General features: G+C 35.6%; 1 protein-coding gene and 1 long non-coding RNA gene across 3 annotated transcripts in view; one reads left to right on the forward strand and one right to left on the reverse strand.

The window, feature by feature from the left end:
- The window catches only part of LOC105219616 (ankyrin repeat and ELMO domain-containing protein D), a 103,158-nt gene that overhangs the window by 75,003 nt on the left and 7,792 nt on the right, over positions 1–20,363 (forward strand). For both annotated transcript variants that reach the window (XM_029045194.2, XM_011195884.3), the window contains 3 exons: positions 1,221–1,649; positions 18,751–19,285; positions 19,619–20,296. In XM_029045194.2, the coding sequence (XP_028901027.1) occupies positions 1,221–1,649; positions 18,751–19,285; positions 19,619–20,059 (1,405 nt within the window). In that variant the 3' untranslated portion in view covers positions 20,060–20,296. The remainder of the gene's footprint in view (positions 1–1,220; positions 1,650–18,750; positions 19,286–19,618; positions 20,297–20,363) is intronic.
- On the reverse strand, positions 1,505–2,428 carry LOC114804960 (uncharacterized). Its single transcript, XR_003753068.2, has 3 exons — positions 1,976–2,428; positions 1,776–1,865; positions 1,505–1,623 (listed from the first exon to the last, which is right to left on the reverse strand). It is a non-coding gene; the product is annotated as an uncharacterized LOC114804960 (long non-coding RNA).

A 20,363-nucleotide genomic window follows, 5' to 3' on the forward strand; every position in this document is an offset into this window, starting at 1 on the left:
CGCCGACGTATTTGAATAGCTCAGCCGGTAATCCATCGGCCCCCGCCGACATTTCGTAAAATTTTCGAGCATTACCCCTGTCGGCCAGCTTGTCAAGCTCTTCGTACTCACGCATTTGGGCCTCTTTCTTTTTTTGTCTGCAAACGCGTATCTTTCGGCAACATTGCGAGGTAGGCAGTCTGTTTTCTCTCCACATGTTCGATATATGGGGCCTTGAAAACATAAGGTCCGATATCGGCGATTTTTGGAATGGTGCTGCCACACCATAAACGTAGTATTTGTGCAAGGTTCTGCATCGATATCTTCACTAGTGCTGACTTTATATATTGTAAAGTAAACGATTCAGATCGTCTTCAAAGTTCTTGTATATTGGAAGTAGGCGTGGTTGTGAAGCGATTTGGCCTATTTTCACAACATATCATTGGGATGTAAGTAAACTATTACAAACCAAGTTTCATTGAAATCGGTCGAGTAGTTCCTGAGATATGGTTTTTGACCCATAAGTGGGCGACGCAACGCCTGTTTTCCATTTTGTAAAAAAATCTGAGTGCAGCTTCCATCTGCTATTTCTTAGTGAGATAACCCACTTTAAGTAATTTTCAACCTAACCTTTGTATGGGAGGTGGGAGTGGTTATTATCCGATTTCAACTATTTTCATGGTGTATGGTGCTGTACGTAGGAGAACCGACTGCAGAAAGTTTGGTTTATATAACTTAATTTGATTGCGAGATATATACAAATAACTGATTTAGGGGCGGGGCCACGCCCACTTCCCAAAAAAAATTACATACAAATGTGGCCCTTCTTAGTGCGATCCTTCATACCAAATTTTATTTCCATAGCTTTATTTATGGCTTAGTTATGGCACTTTGTGTGTTTTCGGTTTTCGCCATTTTGTGGGCGTGGCAGTGGTCCGATTTTGCTCATTTGTGAAAGCAACCTTCCTATGGTGCCAAGAAATAAGTGTGCTAACTTTCATCAAGATATCTTAATTTTTACTCAAGTTACAGCTTGCACAGGTGGACGGACGGACAGACAGACATTCGGATTTGAACTCCACTCTTCACCCTGATCACTTTGGTATATATAACCCTATATCTAACTCGTTTAGTTTTGGGTGTTACAAACAACCGTTATGTGAACAAAACTATAATACTATCTTTAGCAACTTTTTTTGCGAGAGTATAAATATATTTAATAAATTTTATTTTTTTTACAGTGTGCGTATGTTGCCGCGATACAACGACAGATCTCGGTCACCAGTTTTCGGTAGAGTGATTAGTAGAGAGCCCATTATACCCCAACGTGTAAATATCGGCCATCGTCAGCGGCATTACAGTGTTGACGGAAGTAACTTTGGTGGTCCGTCTTCTCGCGTCTACGGAGCTGAAACGAAAGGAGCACCTTCTTATCAAAGTGGTGATGGTAGCTCTCGCCGTCCGTCAAAATATCGTCACGTGGGTTCTAATAATGCAGTAACTAGTGCGGCCAATGGAGGAAACCCGAACTCTGTGAATGTACAAGGAAGCTTCCAACGTTTAAAAGAACTGATTTGGACTGAGCGCGCTAAAGAGCTGACGCAACAGCGTAGGGCAGAGGAGTTGGCCGCACGAGCCGCCGTCCTGAAAGAGATCGCAAATGGTCAAAAGCAAGTATCCTCTACATTTACATACATTTCAAGTTGTATTAAAAAATGTACATTTGACGTGAACAAGTTTGGTTTTCACTCAATTTTAGAAGAGGTTTTCAACAATATTACAGAACATTCAATTACCTACTGATATGTATGTATACGGACCAGTTTATCGGTCTCGCCAAAGTTCGTGCTATCGACATGTTTCAGCTTCAGTTTGACACCGCTAGCCTGCAAAGGAGAAACGCTACTTTTAATCTCGCGTTCTTCTATGCAAATTTGTCAATTTGCATTCACACGGCATTTAAACCGATTTAATAGTGTCCAGTAAGGACTCTTACCATTGAGGGAGTGTGCAATGCAAGATACTAGACCAGAAGGATCTCACAGTCACAAATGTTTGTAGGAAGACTGATCCAGCGCCAAATATGATGAGAATGTGGGTAGAGTGCCCTTAGGTGAGAGCTCATCGGCTCTGCAGTTCCCAATGATTCCGCAGTGGTCTAAAATCCAAAAGTAGCTTACAAACAGTTTGTCAAGAAACAGTTTAACATTGAAAATAAATACACTTTTTCACTTTCCACAGTATAATATATTACTTTTTACTTCAGCTCATTATTTTTTTTAATCAGGGCACAAATAGTATTTAAAGACGATTGATAAAAAAACTGCAAAAGCAATGTTGAAAAAAAATGAATCACCAACTAGTTGACACTGTAACAAAATTGAACGATTCTTGTTTTTGTTTCTGCAGTTTGCAGTATATTTTCCATCAATTCTCTTTAAATACTATATGTAACTATCCCTGATAAAAAATAAATGTTGAACTGAAGTAAAAAGTAATATATTTTGCTGCGGAAAGTGAAAAAGTGAATTTATTTTCAATATGCAAACTGTTTCTTGACAAACTGTCAATAGTTAGTGCATATTGAAATTTCTTAATTGCTGAACTTGACCGCGTTTGACTTACACCTCGTTACTAATTCTAACATGGAAAATATTGACTACTTATCTACATATTACGTTGGCGTTAAGCTAAAAAACACAAACTTGATAAATATTCTGTTAGAGTTGTAATTTGGATGTTGTTCAGAGTGATTGTGCATCACTTCGTTTGTATCGGATGGTGTACCTATAAAATCTCCACCTTTCAAAGTATTACTACACATTCGATTGAATAACAATGTTGTTGTTTAGTTGGAAATAAATATGCTATAAGTGTAAGCGATTTTAAGCAGTTTAAGCATATTTATGTTAAATTTCATAGTAAAAATTCAACCTGCTTCCTTAGTGTTTGATTTCGCAATTAATTTTACTTTATTTATTAGAAAATTATTTATTTTATTTTGTTTTATTTATTTATGTAGCAAATGTATTACAAACTAGCGGCCGACTCTGCTTCGCACGGGTGGACATACAATTTTTTCTATATTTTTGCTTTTTATTCATATCATAATGAGAATTCCTCATTTTAATTACATTTCGTGAGGTGGCAATCGTGCAGAATAGAGGGAATTTAAAAATACTTGTTAACAGATTTGTAACATTTAAAATGACCCGGTCCTTTTTCCATAGTCATTATATGTATTTATTTCGTTTACTGAGTCGTTTCTCGGTGACACTACCGTCCTCGAACAGACCCAATAAAAATTTCTCTCTGTGAGATTTTCGATGTCGGGATAGATAGGTTAGGTAAGTTTAGATTTGGCTGTTTCCCTAAGGGAATCTACAAAGTGACCTGAACATACTACAAATCTGCAGAGATTTTTAACTTCTTTATTCACTATTTCGCGAGCTTGTTCGAAAAAGTGGGATCTGAGAAATATTTTTCTTGATCTCACAAAGGCAGAACGTTCCAGTTCCTCCTCCATGCAGCTTCTACAGCTAGCATCCGGTGAGATTTTCTACTTCACAGCGTGGATCCTTATGGGACAATGGTCAGTAAGAACCTATATGACTAAGGAGTGCTATGCTTTATTGAGGGCGAAAGCTCGGCAGAACTCCTTCGGTTCACCTTGGCCCAGCAGGATTTGGCGACTGCACAAGTACTAGTTACTGACCAGCGCTTGCCCAGCTCATCCGAGGCCCATCTGCCCATTAGCAAACCGCAATAGGCAATACGGTGCTCCTACATGTTTCCATACTACTAATATTGAGACTGACGTTCTTGACCTTGCAAGTTCATCAACCGTAAAATTTCCCGCATTTCTGCAGTGGCCAGGACCAGACTAATCTAATCGAAAAGTATAACGATGCCACCGATAATATAGATAGGCATTCCTTAACCAACCTTGCGCGCATAGTCAGTGAACTCTAGGCTAGAATCACTCTATTATCGGAGAGGATTGTCACCTCCCTAAAGGTTGATGCGCTTCGAAGCAATATTTCCCCCGCTGGCTTAATAGCAGCCACTTCCAACAATAACCGTCACCATTAACTTTTCCGCTGAGATAATTTGCCGTAAGTTCATACCCTGGACCTAGAAATTTCCTCTCAACCATGAGAACTACGTCGTCAGCATAGGCTACCACCCGGTAGCCGCTCTGTGCATGCTTCTCCAGCAGGCCTTTAACGACTAAGATCGAGGGAAGTTGAGCAGGTTTATGCGGACGAAGTTATATATTTTACGTATGAAATGAAAACAATTTTTTCATTGTAATAGCATAAAATGTTTCCATTTTATGCACGTGCATATATTCGTAATGTGCAATCGTGCGACATAGACCTGCTTGCTCAACCTTTGCAAGCAGAGTGAATATTTTTGATCGCTGTTTCGCTTGGTCTCACAGTAAGCACACCAACAGAATCTCATTTTGTGATGCTCGTTTGATTGTGTTGGTGCCCATCCCTAGTCTACAGTCAACTCAAAGGTTCTGATGTCTTTTAATGTGCGGTCCTCAGCGTCAACATGAGCTCTATGGCAAAGGTTGTACTCATCTCAAATAATCAGTTACGTATACCGTAATAGCTTTCCCAATGGATAATTTTTGCGAATTGAGCAAACAGATTGTTATTCTAAAGACACATCCAACGGTTATTTGAAGGTTGAGGGAGAAATTTCCCTACCATTTAATATGGTTGCAGCAATTTCAGAAAACGCAACTGCCAGTGCTTTTCTTCCAATAGTAAATTGGCAATTAAGGTTTTACCTGTTCCCAAAGGAACATCCAAAAACATAGGTCACCTTTGGTGTTTTCATTGCATTTAACGCCTTTTTTTATCTGCAACCAACTTAGGTACATTTGGATTGAAAAATACTGATAATTCGTCAAAATCATATGTTGTTGTTGGGTTTTGTGTCTGATATCTTCACACAAATCGTCTTTAAAAGTGTCCATAAGTTGATGGGTTCAGCTTTAACAGGCACTGGAAATTCGATACTTCTCTCAAAGTTATTTCCCATTGGTTATCATTTTCTAGCAAACCTCTATCTCGGCAGGAGTCTTGGTAAGTCTCTTTAACAATACCATAATCTGTTTTTAAGTCCTGAAATGATGTTGGGCCACGTATATGATGAAGTAGAATCCTGAGATAAAAACATTATAACTGGGTAATGCTGTACACTCTTCCTAATGCTGCATTTTTTTATGCCGGGTTTTTTAACTGACCACGTGTTGACCACGTTTCCTTCTAGAAAATTTACTGTTAGCCCATGTATAGTAATGGGGGACTTCGTGATACAGTAGTGTTTCAGCAAATCCGTCACTTTTGCACAGGTCAAAATACGATGTGAGAGTCGTTTTTAGTGGATTTTCCATTACATTTTGCATGTTTTCCGCTCAGAAGTATACTCGTTAACCGTTCTTTAAGTGTACTACGGTATAGGAAACTCTAATAACCTCTACACTGCTTCATATGTACCGGCTGTTCAAATAATTTTCAACTTCGTCATGAACATTTCTGACCAGTGATGCCACTCGAATAAATCTTTATGTAGCGAAATGCCTGCCAAATCCCCTTTCAAACTACCATTTATTCATCAAAACATGTCGTTTTATATAACTTCACATTTCGAAATATACATATGTTCATACAAAAAAACAACAATAACAAGTAAGAAAGGGATAAGTTCGGGTATCACCGAATATCTGTTCCGATAGTGCTTACTTTATATATTGTAAAGTAAACGAATCAGAACGACTTTGAAGTTCTGGTGGGAAATAGTCGTTGTTGTGAACCGATTTGGACTATTTTCATAACTTTTCATTGGGAAGCCAGGGCGATATTAAGAACCGAATTTCATTGAAATTGGTCGAGTAATTTCGGAGATATGGTTTTTGACACATACATGGGCGGAACCACGCCCATTTAAAATTTTGTATACCAATTTGAGTGCAGCTCTTCTGTGCCTTCTTTATAAAGAAATTTAAGGTTTCTGGTGGTTTTCCTTACTGAGTTAAAGCATTTTAGGTAGCATTCATTTCCTTTGTATGTTAGGTGGGCGTTGTTATAATCCGATTTCCACCATTTTTGGACTGTATACTACCTAAGAGATACGACTATAGAAATTTTCCTTTATATAGCTTTAATAGTTTACGAGATATGTACAAACAACTTAGAAGGGGGCGGGACCACGCCCACTTCCCTAAAAAAATTATATCCAAATATGCCCCTTCATAGTGCGATCCTTTATACCAAATTTTACTTCCATAGCATAATTTACTTAGTTATAACTCTTTATATGTTTTCGGTTATGGCCATTTTGTGGGCGTGGCAATTGTCCGATTTCGCGCATCTTCGAACTTAACCTTCTTATGGTGCCAAGAAATACATCTTCCAAGCTTCTGCAGGATATCTAAATTTTTACTCAAGTTACAGTTTGCACGGACGGACGGACAGACCGACATCCGGATTTGAACTTTACTCGTCACCCTGATCATTTTGATATATGTAACTCTATATCTAACTCGTTTAGTTTTATGACTTAAAACCAACCGTTATGTGAACAAAACTATAATAATCTCTTTAGAAATTTTGTTGCGAGAGTATAAAAATAGGTACATTTATGCACATTGTATGTATGTATATATCAAACATTTTATGTTGGAACAAAAAAGAAACATGTACAAATTTCATGTGTTATATAAAGTTTAAATTATATTTAAATGCTTTCTTACTTTTTTTAAATGCAAGTTCCGAAAATTTTCGTTCCGCACTGGCTGAATTGTGCGGTAGTCTTATTAGTTCAAACACAAAATTGGATAAATCAATGAAACAAAATTTATTCATACCGTTTTTAATGGTACCAACTCTAAAATGTATTGATATATTTATACTCTCGCAACAAAAGTTGCTAAGAGAGTATTATAGTTTTGTTCACATAACGGTTGTTTGTAAGTCACAAAACTAAACGATTTAGATATAGGGTTATATATATATCAAAATGATCAGGGTGACAAGACGAGTTGAAATCCGAATATCTGTCTGTCCGTCCATCCGTCTGCCCGTGCAACGGATAACTTGAGTAAAAAGTGAGATATCTTAACGAAACTTGGAACACGCATTCCTTGGCACCTTGAGGAGGTTGCTTTCGAAAATGAGCAAAATCGGTCCACTACCACGCCCACAAAATTGCGAAAACCAAAAACTTATAAAGTGTCATAACTAAGCCATAAATAAAGTTATAACGGTAAAATTTGGAATAAAGGATCGCACTAGGAGGGGCATATGTGGATGTAATTTTTTTTGGGAAGTGGGCGTGGCCCCGCCCCCAAATCGGTTATTTGTATATATCTCGCAAACCAATGAAGCTATATAAACCAAACTTTCTGCTGTCGGTTCTCTTATGTGCCCCACCACACTCCATGAAAATAGTTGAAATCGGATAATAACCACGCCCACCTCCCATACTATAAAAATTACTAAAAGTGGGTTATCTCACTAACGAAAATCACAAAACACTAAATTTTACAGACGGAATTGCAGAAGGAAGCTGCACTCCGATTTTTTTACAATATTGAAAATGGGCGTGGCATCGCCTTATGGGTCAAAAACCATATCTCAGGAACTACTCGACCGATTCGAAATATATATTTCGGTATATAATATTTTCTTGGCACCCTGATGACACGTGTGGAAAATGGTTGAAATCGGTTCACAACCACGACAACTTCCCATGTAACTCAATTTTGAACTCCATCTTATTCCTTCACTTTATAATATATACATAAGGAACCAATGAAGATAGCGAAATAAAACTTTACATAAATACTGTATAAGATCTGTGGCATCACTTGTGAAAAATTGTCGAAATCGGACTATAACTTGTCAAAGCCCCGAATATCGAATATGAAGAATTCTATGCCCCATGGTAATTTTTCACCGAAAATTTGGGTAAATCTCTCAGATATCTTAATTTAATTCAGAGGAAATGTTTTTCTTCTAATAGTGTGTCTCTGTACCAGAAATGGTTAAAAACGTGTCATAACTTCCCCTAGCTCTCATATACCTAATTATACGATTTTTTTATCTTAATAAATATGTATCAGTAAACTGCGAGAGTATAAAATGTTCGGTTCCACCCGAACTTAGCCTTTTCTTACTTGTTCTTTAACTAATTATCTCTCAACCGAAGTAATTTCCATTGAAATTATCGTGATCGCAGTCAACTAAATTTTTCAAATTTTTAAGCTATGGTTTATTTCTAATTTTTTTACCAAAAGAACATTACTTGACGTTATAATTAGGGTACTCACAAGTTGCCATAAATGAAAATTAAAAAAAATGATAGTTGTGACACCTCGTTATAATTATAGCGTTATATCTGATCTCTGCCATCAAAGTGAAGCATATGCCACTCGATTCATCATTCCATTTTTAAGCAAAACATTTAGGACAAATTGCTCCGATTCTGATGCTATTCTGATTGATATAATCAATATGTAGATTATAACTGAATGCTGATCTATTACTATAAGCTAAAATTCTATCACGCGTCCTAATCGTTAAAGATCGTTTCTCTCTGTGCAATAAGTCGCGGCTAACGTTCGCCGCTAGATTCACGGGAACGTGTTTCTATTATCAATAAGGCGCTGCAAGCTTTCGGCACTCGATTGTCATCCGTACAGTTGGAATGATCTGGCTTTTTTTCTGCAAAGCTAAACGTTTGGCGCTAAATTCGTTTAGACAGTAGAGTCGTTTTTCTAGTAGGCATATTGTTGACTTGTTATACTCTCGCAACAAAAGTTGCTAAGAGAGTATTACAGTTTTGTTCAAATAACGGTTGTTTGTAAGTTATAAAACTAAACGATTTAGATATAGGGTTATGTATATCAAAATGATCAGGATGACGAGACGAGTTGAAATCCGGATGTCTGTCTGTCCGTCCGTCCGTCCGTCTGTCCGTGCAACGGATAACGGTTCACAACCACGACTACTTTCCATATAACTAAATTTTGAATTACATCTGATTCCTTCACTTTATTATGTATACATAAGGAACCAATAAAGATAGCGGAATAAAACTTTACACAAATAGTGCATATCATCTCTGGCTTCACAGCGCCTAAGGGTAAATTTTAACCGAAAATATGAGAAAATCTCTCAGATAATTTAATTTAATTCAGAGGAAATTGTTTTCTTCTATCAGTGAGTCTCTTTATGAAAATCGGGTCATAACATCTCCTAGCTCCCATATACCTAATTATAGGTTTTCAAAAATATGGACTTAATTCCGCATGTATGTATTGGTTAATATGTGAGATATCTTAGCAAAATTAAGTGAGTGTATAGTCTTGGATATAGTGTACCTTGCTGGTGAAAATGAATGAAATTGGTTCAGGGATTACATCAGACCTCATATCTATATATGACGATTTTCGTTATTTTAGTGGACTTTATGCCGAATATACGGGACAAATTGTTTGTTATTTTAATAAAATTTCATCAATAAATTGCGAGAGTACAAAATGTTCGGTTGCACCCGAACTTAGCCTTTCCTTACTTGTTTTACAAATCAGATTAAATAGGGATACAACTCTTGGTAAATACTTACTATTGACAAAGTGTAAGTATTTAACAATGCACAATTAGTTCTGATAATTGAATAATCTTTCAAATGGAATGTCCAAATTGAATAATTGAAAAAGTTATATATTGGTATTAAAGTAGTCTTATATATGGAGTCATTTATTTGGTAACGTTTATAAAGGGTATGGAGTATAAAATTTATAACGGTTTTTTTAAATATATTTTTTATGAAAAAGACAACTCTTGTGACATAACTACAGTGACAGACATTCGTTTAAACGCAGCCTAAGTTTTCATTTTGCTTCATTCACTCTCTTTTCTCAATTACTTGCTTCAAACAAATTCTATTTCTATTTCTAAAACCTAGGTTCGTTGTTGTTGTTATATATTGTACAATTTTTTTAATATTATGATAAGAAAGAGGTAGACATTGGTTTAAACGCACCTTAGCAAAGAAGGCGTAAACATTTTTTTGGTTGGGAAAAACAACTGGATGTTTCGTAAAATAAATACAGTACGAAATAACGAATATTCGTTTTAACGAAAACCGCTTACAACGAACAAGGAAATTTGTTACAATGAGTACCTTAAATTACGAACATAGGGGATTTGTACGTACTCGGTTTAACGAACAACATGAAGAAGACATATGTATGTAGAAACAGAAAAAAATCAAATAACATCGAACCAGAACTAAAAATAAAACTTGAAAAAATTCAAAAGTAATGTGCAAATGAAAAAATTTTAAATTTTATAAAAAAGCTTAAAATTATTGGTAAAAAAACATGAGCAAAGTCTTAGCATGTGCTAAAAGAGCGTAAGTGATCGTATACGTACACACACCGATTGTCACTAACACGCACAAGCGAAGAGCGTAAAACGAGCACTTAAGGTCCAGACCCAATGCTGGCTGGCTTTACTTTCTTTGCTGTGAGAACTGTCACTACTAAATAGAACTATACTAGAGCATATGAAAATAGACAATGAAGCTGTGTTTCAAGCGCTTGAAGTTACGAATAGATCTATGCTCTATTTGCCAGCTCTTCTGGCGCTTTTGACATTTGATATTGTGACTAGGGTTACCAGTTTGGGCGAAATGTACCAATTTCAGTTGTTTTTTTGCTGCTACATTGGCACACAAATATTTATCACATATGCGTTTGCCAGTATAAATAGTTAAAATGTACAATATTTAAAATATTTGATATATGTATGTATGTAGAAATTTACAAAGAGTTAATAATTATATAACATTTAACATGAAACTATTAGCAATTTTTTTTTTAATTTTTGATGTACATAGAAATAATTAAGTGTGTGGCAACAGTGATTGTGATATTATTTTGAAAGCGTTCAAAGCCCTCATTTGGTAATGCAAGCATTCAAAATACGCAAAGTCAACGAAAGCAAGTAAAGCCAGCCAGCATTGGGTCTGGACCTTTACGATGGGACAAAGCGATGTTAAAATCAGTCTGCATTCAGAAGTTGAACTGAGCAGGTTGATGCGCACCAGCTGTAAGCCATATATGAATGTATACATATGCGAATACAGTACGCTCCGCGCATCTTAAATGTATTAAAATTTGTATCTGGCAACGTTAAAATTTGTTTCACAGCTGTTTTTAAAAAAAGAAAATAATAGAAAAAGGCAAGAAATAAAAATGAAAAAAATTAAAAGAAACGCTTTGACAATTAAAACAAAAATCAAAATTGTGGAAGAAGCAAAAAGCGGCAAAACCCGGAGCGAAATCTCCAAAAAATATAATATTGCAAGCAGCACGATTTCGAAAATTTTGAAACAATCGAAAGAACTCAGTGAAAAGAGCATTACCTGCCGGAACTTAGCGCAAAAGAGGATACGCACATATGAAGCGCTAAACAAATAAATGTCCATTTGGTTCAGGCAAATGATGGAGGCTGGCTGCAAAGATGGAAGAATAACGAAAATGTGCGTTTCAAAAAACATCACGGCGAAGCTGCTTCTGCGGATAATCAATCGGCTTTAACCCTTCTGCTATGTTTGGGTCAATTTGACCCAATTTTCAGTAAAACTCGTCGAAATTCGCGTGTTAGTCTAGTCGTATTGTATTGATTCTTCTTCTATTTATTAACTGCAGTAAAAGGAATAGATAAATATGAAAATTAAAATATTATCTGTTTTTTATGTTGCTGGAGGATGCCAAATGTAATTTCATTACACTTATTACGTTGTTGGGTCAATTTGACCCACCTAGTATTTTGAAACATTTTGCCGTTTATTATTACATCAATCGATCAAAAACGCTGACAAAGAAAGCTAGTTATCGGAAATCGAGTATATTTTGCACAGCTCTATGCTCTGCCAGAAATGATTCCACCAAAAAACGACATCGATGTTTCTTCTGTCATCATACAAAAAATTCGAACAAATATTCAGCGGTTTGTAGTACGTGCCAAAAATTTGTTTGCAAGGAACACAGCAGCTTAGTTTGTGAAAATTGCCGTTAAAACATACATATCTTAACTATTTTCTACAATTAACATACATACACTCTTTCAATAAAATAGTGTTATTAGTGGAGTTTTTATAAGTGAGTCAAATTGACCCAAAACACTATATGTGTAAATTATTATGTGTTTTCGAGGAAGAAAGAGAGAAATTATAAAAAAAGTTTGATGATAAACTGGCAGCAAAAAATAAAAAGATGCTACTCCTTATTGATAACGCTTCATGCCACAAATTGGATTTCTTACCAAAAAGCATTGAAATTGTATTTTTACCACCGTGTACTACAAGTCTCTCGACGAACCAAAATCAAGCTCTACAAGTCGCTTATCATTCCCGTCCTGCTTTACGGTGCAGAAGCTTGGACGATGTCAACATCAGATGAGACGACACTAGGAGTTTTCGTGAGGAAAATGTTGCGCAAGATTTACGTACCTCAGAACATTGGCAACGGCGAATACCACAGACGATGGAACGATGAGCTGTACGAGTTATACGACGACATGGACATAGTTCAGCGAATAAAAAGACAGTGGCTACGCTGGCTAGGTCATGTTGTCCGAATAGACGAAAACACTCCAGCTCTGAAAGTGTTCGATGCAGTGCCCACCGGAGGAAGGGGAAGGTCTCCACTCCGTTGGAGGGACCAGGTGGAGAGCGACCTGGTTAAACTTGGGATCTCCAACTGGCGCCGAACTGCGAAGGAGAGAGAGAGGTGGCGCACTATCGTCGATTCGGCAATAACCGGCTAAACGGTTGCAACGCCAATCACATACATACATACACTACAAGTCTAATTTAGCCTTTGGACCAAGGTGTTTTTATTTGTTATACTTAGGTATTATTCAGTCTTTCAAATCACATTATAGAAAGTGTTGAGTTCGCGAACAGATACTAGCAGCAGAAGGTGGATTTAAGGCTAATTTCTTAAAAAGCGTTAATATTTTGAGAGTCTTGTACATTGTCAAGCGCACTTGGTGGCTCGTGACTCCTCAAACAATTCGAAATTGTTTTAAAAAAGCCGGAATTTACTAAGGAATCCCTGTAATGGACTCAAATGATGATACTACCTCAGAGAATATTTATTCTGAAACCGAAAGCCGTGACTCAAATGATGATTTTTGACAATAACTATTTTTTTGAAAATTTAGCTGAAAATGATTCATAGACGAAATACTAGAAGATGAGAGTGGAGATATAATAGAAGACTCTGTAGATAGTGCAGTGCCACCTACCAGAGAGTAAGCGCTACAAGCCTTGTTTGTATTGAAGCAATATTTAAATGATGATGATAACTTAGTAAATATTGAACTTCTCTTTAATGAACGTGACAAATCTCTTGTTAAAAAAAAAATAAATGACTTCTTTTCAACATCAAAGAAATTATAAATTTATATGTACATAAACAAAACATGCAATATTTATTATAAAAAGAAACTGTCGTTTTAAGTTCCCATACATGTACATAATATTAATTTTCTATGAATTTAAAGTTTTGTTAATTTTCGATAATGTTTATTGTTTTTTTTTATTAAAAATATTGAATGAAATAAATGAAATCAAATGAAAGATTTGTTTTCGTGCAACATAACGCGATGTACGGTTATAAGAAGTTTGTGCATGAAATTTGTAAGATATCCGCATAAAAGAAACTATTTCTTATATACGGAGTCCGCCTAAAAGAAAAAACCGGATATAAGAAAAATGTTAGTGGCATTTTTAAAGTTTCTTATATGCGGACTATACTGTATAAACATGGAAAACCTAAAAACGTTTCACACAGAGTGGGAATTTGAATTTTTTTCATTTGAATAATTCTGGGAAGCCGCAGTGCTTGTTATATCAAAAGGTTTTAAATATTGTACTTAAGCTAAATTTAAAAAGACATTTTATAATCTTTCATAAAGAAATATATAATTTAAATAATGAAAAAAAAATTAATAAAAATTGTTTCATTAAAACATGCATTTTTAAATAACGCAAATGTTAATAAACCAAGCTATGATACAAATTCGGTTTTTTAAAGCATCGTGTATTGTAAGCTATGCATTCTTTATTGTTTTGAGGAAGTTGTCACTAACATGCACAAGCGAAGAGCGTAAAACGAGTACTTACGACGAGGCAGAGCGAGGTTAAAATAAGTCTGCAATCAGCAGTTGACTGAGCACGTTTATGCGGACGAAGTTATATATTTTATGTATGAAATGAAGACAATTATTTCATTGTAAAATAACATGAAAATACGTTTTTAAATTTTTACATTACCCAAATTTACTATAATTTATATTAAATATTATTAATGTTTACATTCATTACCACGTGCACATATTAGTATTGTGCAATCGTACGGCATAGACCTACTCGCTCAACCTCTGCATTGCAGAGTCTGCAAGCAGACTGAATATTTTTGGTTGTTGTTTCGCTTGGTTCCACAGTAAGCGCACTAACACAATCTCATTTTGTGATGCTTGTTTGTTTTTGATGGTGCCCATCACTGATTATATACATGTTTAAGATTATATCACGATTCCAGAGGAAAATATCTCGATGACTCATAAAAGATCAATTCAATATTTACCATATTGCAATCTGTAGATCGGGCACAAAATTGAAAGATCAGATGCAGTCGTGAACCATCTTTAATAAAAATGTAAAAATTATGGCGTGAAAAATCCAACGAAAGGCAATGTAAAACTTACTATTCGCCAGATAAATTGAATTAAAAATCAAACCACTAAAAAGATTTTGAATTTCACAAAATGTAAAAAATAATTTGGGTTTTCCAATGACAACCAGACATATTGCTAACATTTTACATAACAGAAATTAGTTAAAATGGAAAAACCGGTGTGCAAGTCTGGTTGAAGTCTCATCACAAATAAGTGCACTTAGACTTCACCCGGAAACCCGTGCAGTGGACAACTGAGATGCATGATGTTCCTATGATTTAAATTAAAATATCTGAAATATTTGGCGGTATTTTCAGTGAAAAATTACCCTTAGGCATTAAGTTCTTCATGTAGATATCCGGGGCCTTGAAAAGTTATAGTCGATTTCGAAAATTTGTTCATAAGTGAAGCAACAGATGATATGCAGTATTTGTGTAAAGTTATATTCCGCTATCTTCATCGGTTCCTTATGTATTACATTATAGAGGTTTATCGACTGTGGCTCCGGACAGAATCCACCGAATTCTGTTTCTTTGGCTAGTAGTGTCCCGAAAACATTTCTTTGTGCCCCACTTATTTGTGGGTACAAGTCACTACCAATAAGGACATCAACTGGTCTGGGATTATAAAAGTATGGGTCCGCTAAACTGAAAACGAGTTTCTTATTGACAATTGTTGGGTCGAGTGGGTGGTTGGCTAAATTATCCGTTAGAGTTTTTAAGATAAAGGCGTGGGTTGTTATCTTAAACTCTTTGTTTGTAGGAGATTGAAGGGTGAATTCGCAAGTTTTTGTAACTTTTGCGGAGACTGTATTATTTAATCCTGTCACTTGCGCATTTCTTAAGATTGTTGGTATTGTCGAAATGAATGTGGCCTCTGACCCTGAGTCTATAAGTGCTCTGGCTAAATATAATTGCCCTTTGTTGTAAATTTGCACTATAGCGGTACCTAACAAAATCTGCTTCCAACATGAGCTGAGTGGGTCTTGGGTTTTATTTGCAGTGGACTGTAACAGGGTTGTGTAGGCTTGCGGATTGGGAGTATGGGTTTGGGAGTTTCTACATGGGTTTCAATCAAGAACCGGGTTTGAGGCTCTTGGTCCTTGCGGGGGGATTTAAGTCTGGGTGTAACCGATCTTTTCGAGATGTTGTTGTTTCATATAGGGGATTCGCTGGATGGTGAAACATTTAAAGTTGTGGTTTTTGAAACGTTCGCACGTAAGATTTTATATTTCCTGTCCTTTTCTTTTCTAGAGGTACCACTTTCAGAATCCATTCTGAAGATTTCATACGGCTTCCAGAGAATTGTATCGATGGGTAAGGAACGCTTCGAAAGCTCTCCATGATGGTATTGTCTTCCAGGGTGTCTTCAAACTGATGCAGCAGGGTTTTGGGTAACTTCAATCCACATAAGAATATTAGAATATGGTCCCAACAACTGGTGTCTATATATACATTATGTAGATTTGTCAACCAATTGCTTACGGTTTTCTGAACGTGTTTGATCACCGCTGCGCTTTTCTGGATTGCTTGGATTAGATTGAACAACATTTTCAATTGCGCGTTAACCTGCACTCGTTTATTTTCATATTGTGATACGAAGTTCCTCCATGCCATCACGCAACCATCATTAGTTAGGGGGGCGTTTTTAACAATCGCTCGTGCATCTCCTTTGGTTTTTTGGATTAGGTGGAACAGTCTCTCCACGTTGCTTATTTTTTGATTATTGATATGCAGTAAAACCTGTCTAAGTTGGACACCTCGGTTCAGCACTTTTTGTCCAAGTTACGCGAGTATCCATGTTATAAAGAATTTTTTTTGCAAATTTTATTGACATTATTTTAAAAACTGGGTAAAAACTCAAAAACGAATTCAATAAATATTAAAAAAGAAAACATAAAAATTAACACAAATCAAAGACGCGTCATTGTGTCATAGCTAATCCAATCGGTAATCGGTATTGCAACGTTTGAAAATTTCCGTAGATGCCGAACTACAAATACATTTGTGTGCATACATATTAAAAGTATTGTCCAAGATAGAAGGGAATTTTAATGCTTACTATTAAAAATTTTAGGCAAATTCTGTCCAACTTACAATATAGACAGTGTCCAAATTAAGTAGTTATTATATGGATATTTTGTACAAAAGTATTTTGGTACAGAACATTTTGTTCAATTTGATGGAGTGTCCAAATTATAAGGGTGTCCAACTTTACAGGTTTTACCCTATATGGCCGTAAACATGTCTCTGTATGAGGGCCATGTTACAAAATCGCCATGAAATATATCAGTGTCACATGGGGGTAGATGTAATGAGAATCCAGTGTGCATTGATGATTTTTCTTTCGAGATATGACTGGTGTCCCTTTTTAAACTTTTCCTTGACTTTAGTGAAATCAAGAGTCTAGGGTTTGTGTGGGTCTCTGCGAAAGGCGTCGCACGATTTTTTTGCCTTTTCGTAAATAGCATTCAGTTCAACCCTTTTTATTTCCAGAGTATAAACTGACTCATCGTCGGGTAGGGTCTCATAATATTCCTCAATGTACTCGATCAATTCGGACATAAAAAATGAAAATTTTTCCATGTTTAATAAATTGTAATTATTTATTTTAATATTTGGGTCGTAAGAATGAAAACTTTAAATTAAACAATTATCATTATTTGTAATTATATGTTCATTATTTAAATATAATTTGTTTTTTTGAATTGTCCTCTGGGTGTATAGGGGGTTGATGATTAATATGTTTTTGGTTGTGCCTTATAAGTAGATAAAACCTTGGGATTTGGGTCGCACAATTTTTTTTAAGTTCCGATGAACGAAAAATTTTCTAATGGGTCGTTTGAATTTTTTCCTACAGGGTTTTCGTGCACTAGCAATACATCTTTAACTGAGTGGGTAATGCAATTGGTACATATGTTCGTGTCTGTTGAGTAGACGCCAAGAGTAAAGCTACTTGGCTCTCAAAAGATATGTATATATCAATACATATATTGTATGTATGGGAAGCTGCCAAGAGTAAGGCTACTTGGCCCCCAAAAATATGTGTATATTGTATGTATGTATGTATATATGTATTATGTGCAAAGCGAAAAGTGGCAATAACAAATTCGCAAATGCTTTGTATTAAATAGTACAATATTTGCTTTGGTATTATATTTTTGTCTTTTTATTCCGATTTGCACTAATGAAATACTTTTTTCGTACTTACAATACTTTCCACGTATGTTTTTTTTTGCCTTGGGGGCCTTTGTTGTAGCTGTATAAATTGCTGTGGCTTATTCCAACGATGATGGTTTGCTGGTGGCTTGATGAAAGTCGAAGTCCTGTTGATCCAAACGGTGGTTAATTGGGTGTGTGCTTTTCTATCTGGCACCGATCCGGTTCGATGGACCAAAATGTCGAGTTATTCGAATTCGAATTAGCCGGTGTGCTGAATAAAAATAGATATGGGTTTTAAATATTAATTCACAATCTTTGTGTTTGCATATGGGGTATAATGTATATACAATGTGTGTGTTTGTGTTGGGTATGTAAATGAGAGGGTGGGTAAATAGGATAAATAACACTGTATACAATTTATCTTAAGTGTAATTAACAAACAAGTAACTATATAACTTACATATTATATGACCTGCTGTATGGGTAATCCCTCATTGATGGATTGTTTCCTGGCAGATGGTTATTGTGATCCGGTGGTTTCTTGGTTGTACTTCCTTCTTGTGTATATATGAATTTGACATGTTTGTTAAATGTGTGCAGTTGGTAACTTTCGCATTGTCCTCTAATTCGTCTTTCGACCAGTTTAGAGGACAATGCAGGGATGAGTTCATTTGGTATGAACAATGAATATAGTTGTAATCTCCATATTCACTTTGTGATTGAAACATTTTATTATCTTGTTATTAAGTGTAGTTAGAGGCGTCATTAAATGTAAAATTTTTGATTACTGAAATCTCATGTTCCATGTAATTATTAATCTTATTTACATTTAGTATTCAATCCTCGTACAAACATTCTTCGAAATCGGAATCGCCGTTAATGGATGAAAATCGGAGCCCTGATCGAGATATATATCAGAATTTGAATGATGATCGCATGTCTATTACCACAGGCCAAGCGCGCTATATTGAGAACAATTATAGTAATAAAAAAAACGCTAATGCATATTCTAGCAACAGTAGCAATAATGACAATAATAGCCGTAAAAACGCAAAATCTAATTATAAAGGAAACGGTAGAATAGGCAACAGCAACGAAGGTGTTAAAGATGTTAGACCTTTTATGGCATCAGGAGGAGCAGGAACGTCCTCTATACGCAGCTTTATGACAACAAATAAAAATCGAAACATCAAAAATAATGATAAACAAAAATCTTTTTCATTACCGCCAAATGGCAGCAGTGGAGCCGCTAAAAGCTTTGCGCATAGCAGTACTTACTTCGACGACGAACAGAGTATAGGAATACCCAGATCATATCCAATGCGTCCATCACATTTTCGCGAGCGAAATCGAGTATTATTTAGAGAGGTAAGTAAATTGTAAAATAAGGTTTGTTACACCGGGTTTATGTTAATTTTATGACATTTAGAAAGCGAACGGATTTATTCATTTACTTTCATTAAATTTTGCTTTACCTAGTAATTTAGTTAACTATACGAATGTTGATTTTCAACTGCATAATGGATTTGACTCGAGTTTTGCTGACATAACTCCCATTTTTTGTTAGATATTGGCATGTATTTTCGAAACAGATGAAATTAATCAAAATATTTTTTTTTAATATTTTTTACCAAATATCATTCTTACTTCGTAAGGTTACAACTTTAAGTTTGTTTTATATACATTATATTTTTTACGTAGGATATCCCAATAGAAAGAAGTTCGGACACTTCCTTTTCTCGAAAGACGCGTACGCAATTTCAGTCGCAGATGCCCAGCAAAAATGCTATGCTTTTAGAGCGCATGATACAGGACCTTAATGAACATACCTTTTTGCCAGAGATTGCATCAGAATATTTTCAGGCTGATATAACTGGAAATGATGGCACTGAAACTGAAAAGGTGTCAGAGGCGGAAGATTCAAACTTTGACGATACTAACAGCGCCACTGCCGCAAATATTATTAATGTGGGAAATGAGCCAGATACCTTTGGGATTACTGCGACGAAAAATAAAGGATGGGATGAACTAAACAACCCGGTAGAAAATGGATTTGTAAATAATGTCAACCCACCATTAATTCATACAGGAAAAATTACAAATGATCCTGCGGAGTTGTACAACTACTTTAATATTTACTAATTTCTTGAAACAACAGCTACACGTTCTGTGCGTAACAAGCACACAACATAGTGAATTAGGGCCATAACATTAATTATCTGAATGGCAAATTAAACCTATTGCACAACTCTCTTGAGTATAAAAAACAATTTGATTAAATCGAAAACAATACATAAATACAAATATAAGCATATTCTACTCGTACATTAAATTTCCAGCAAAAGCAGCAGCTAACCATCTATATAAGTATACGGACCTGTGAGTAGAGACTGATTACATACCATACATATCATAATAAGCTAAAATTAATGAAATATAGTGGTCA

The sequence above is a fragment of the Zeugodacus cucurbitae genome, chromosome X (assembly GCF_028554725.1).
Source record: "Zeugodacus cucurbitae isolate PBARC_wt_2022May chromosome X, idZeuCucr1.2, whole genome shotgun sequence".
In the NCBI taxonomy this organism is placed as follows: Eukaryota; Metazoa; Arthropoda; class Insecta; order Diptera; family Tephritidae; genus Zeugodacus; species Zeugodacus cucurbitae.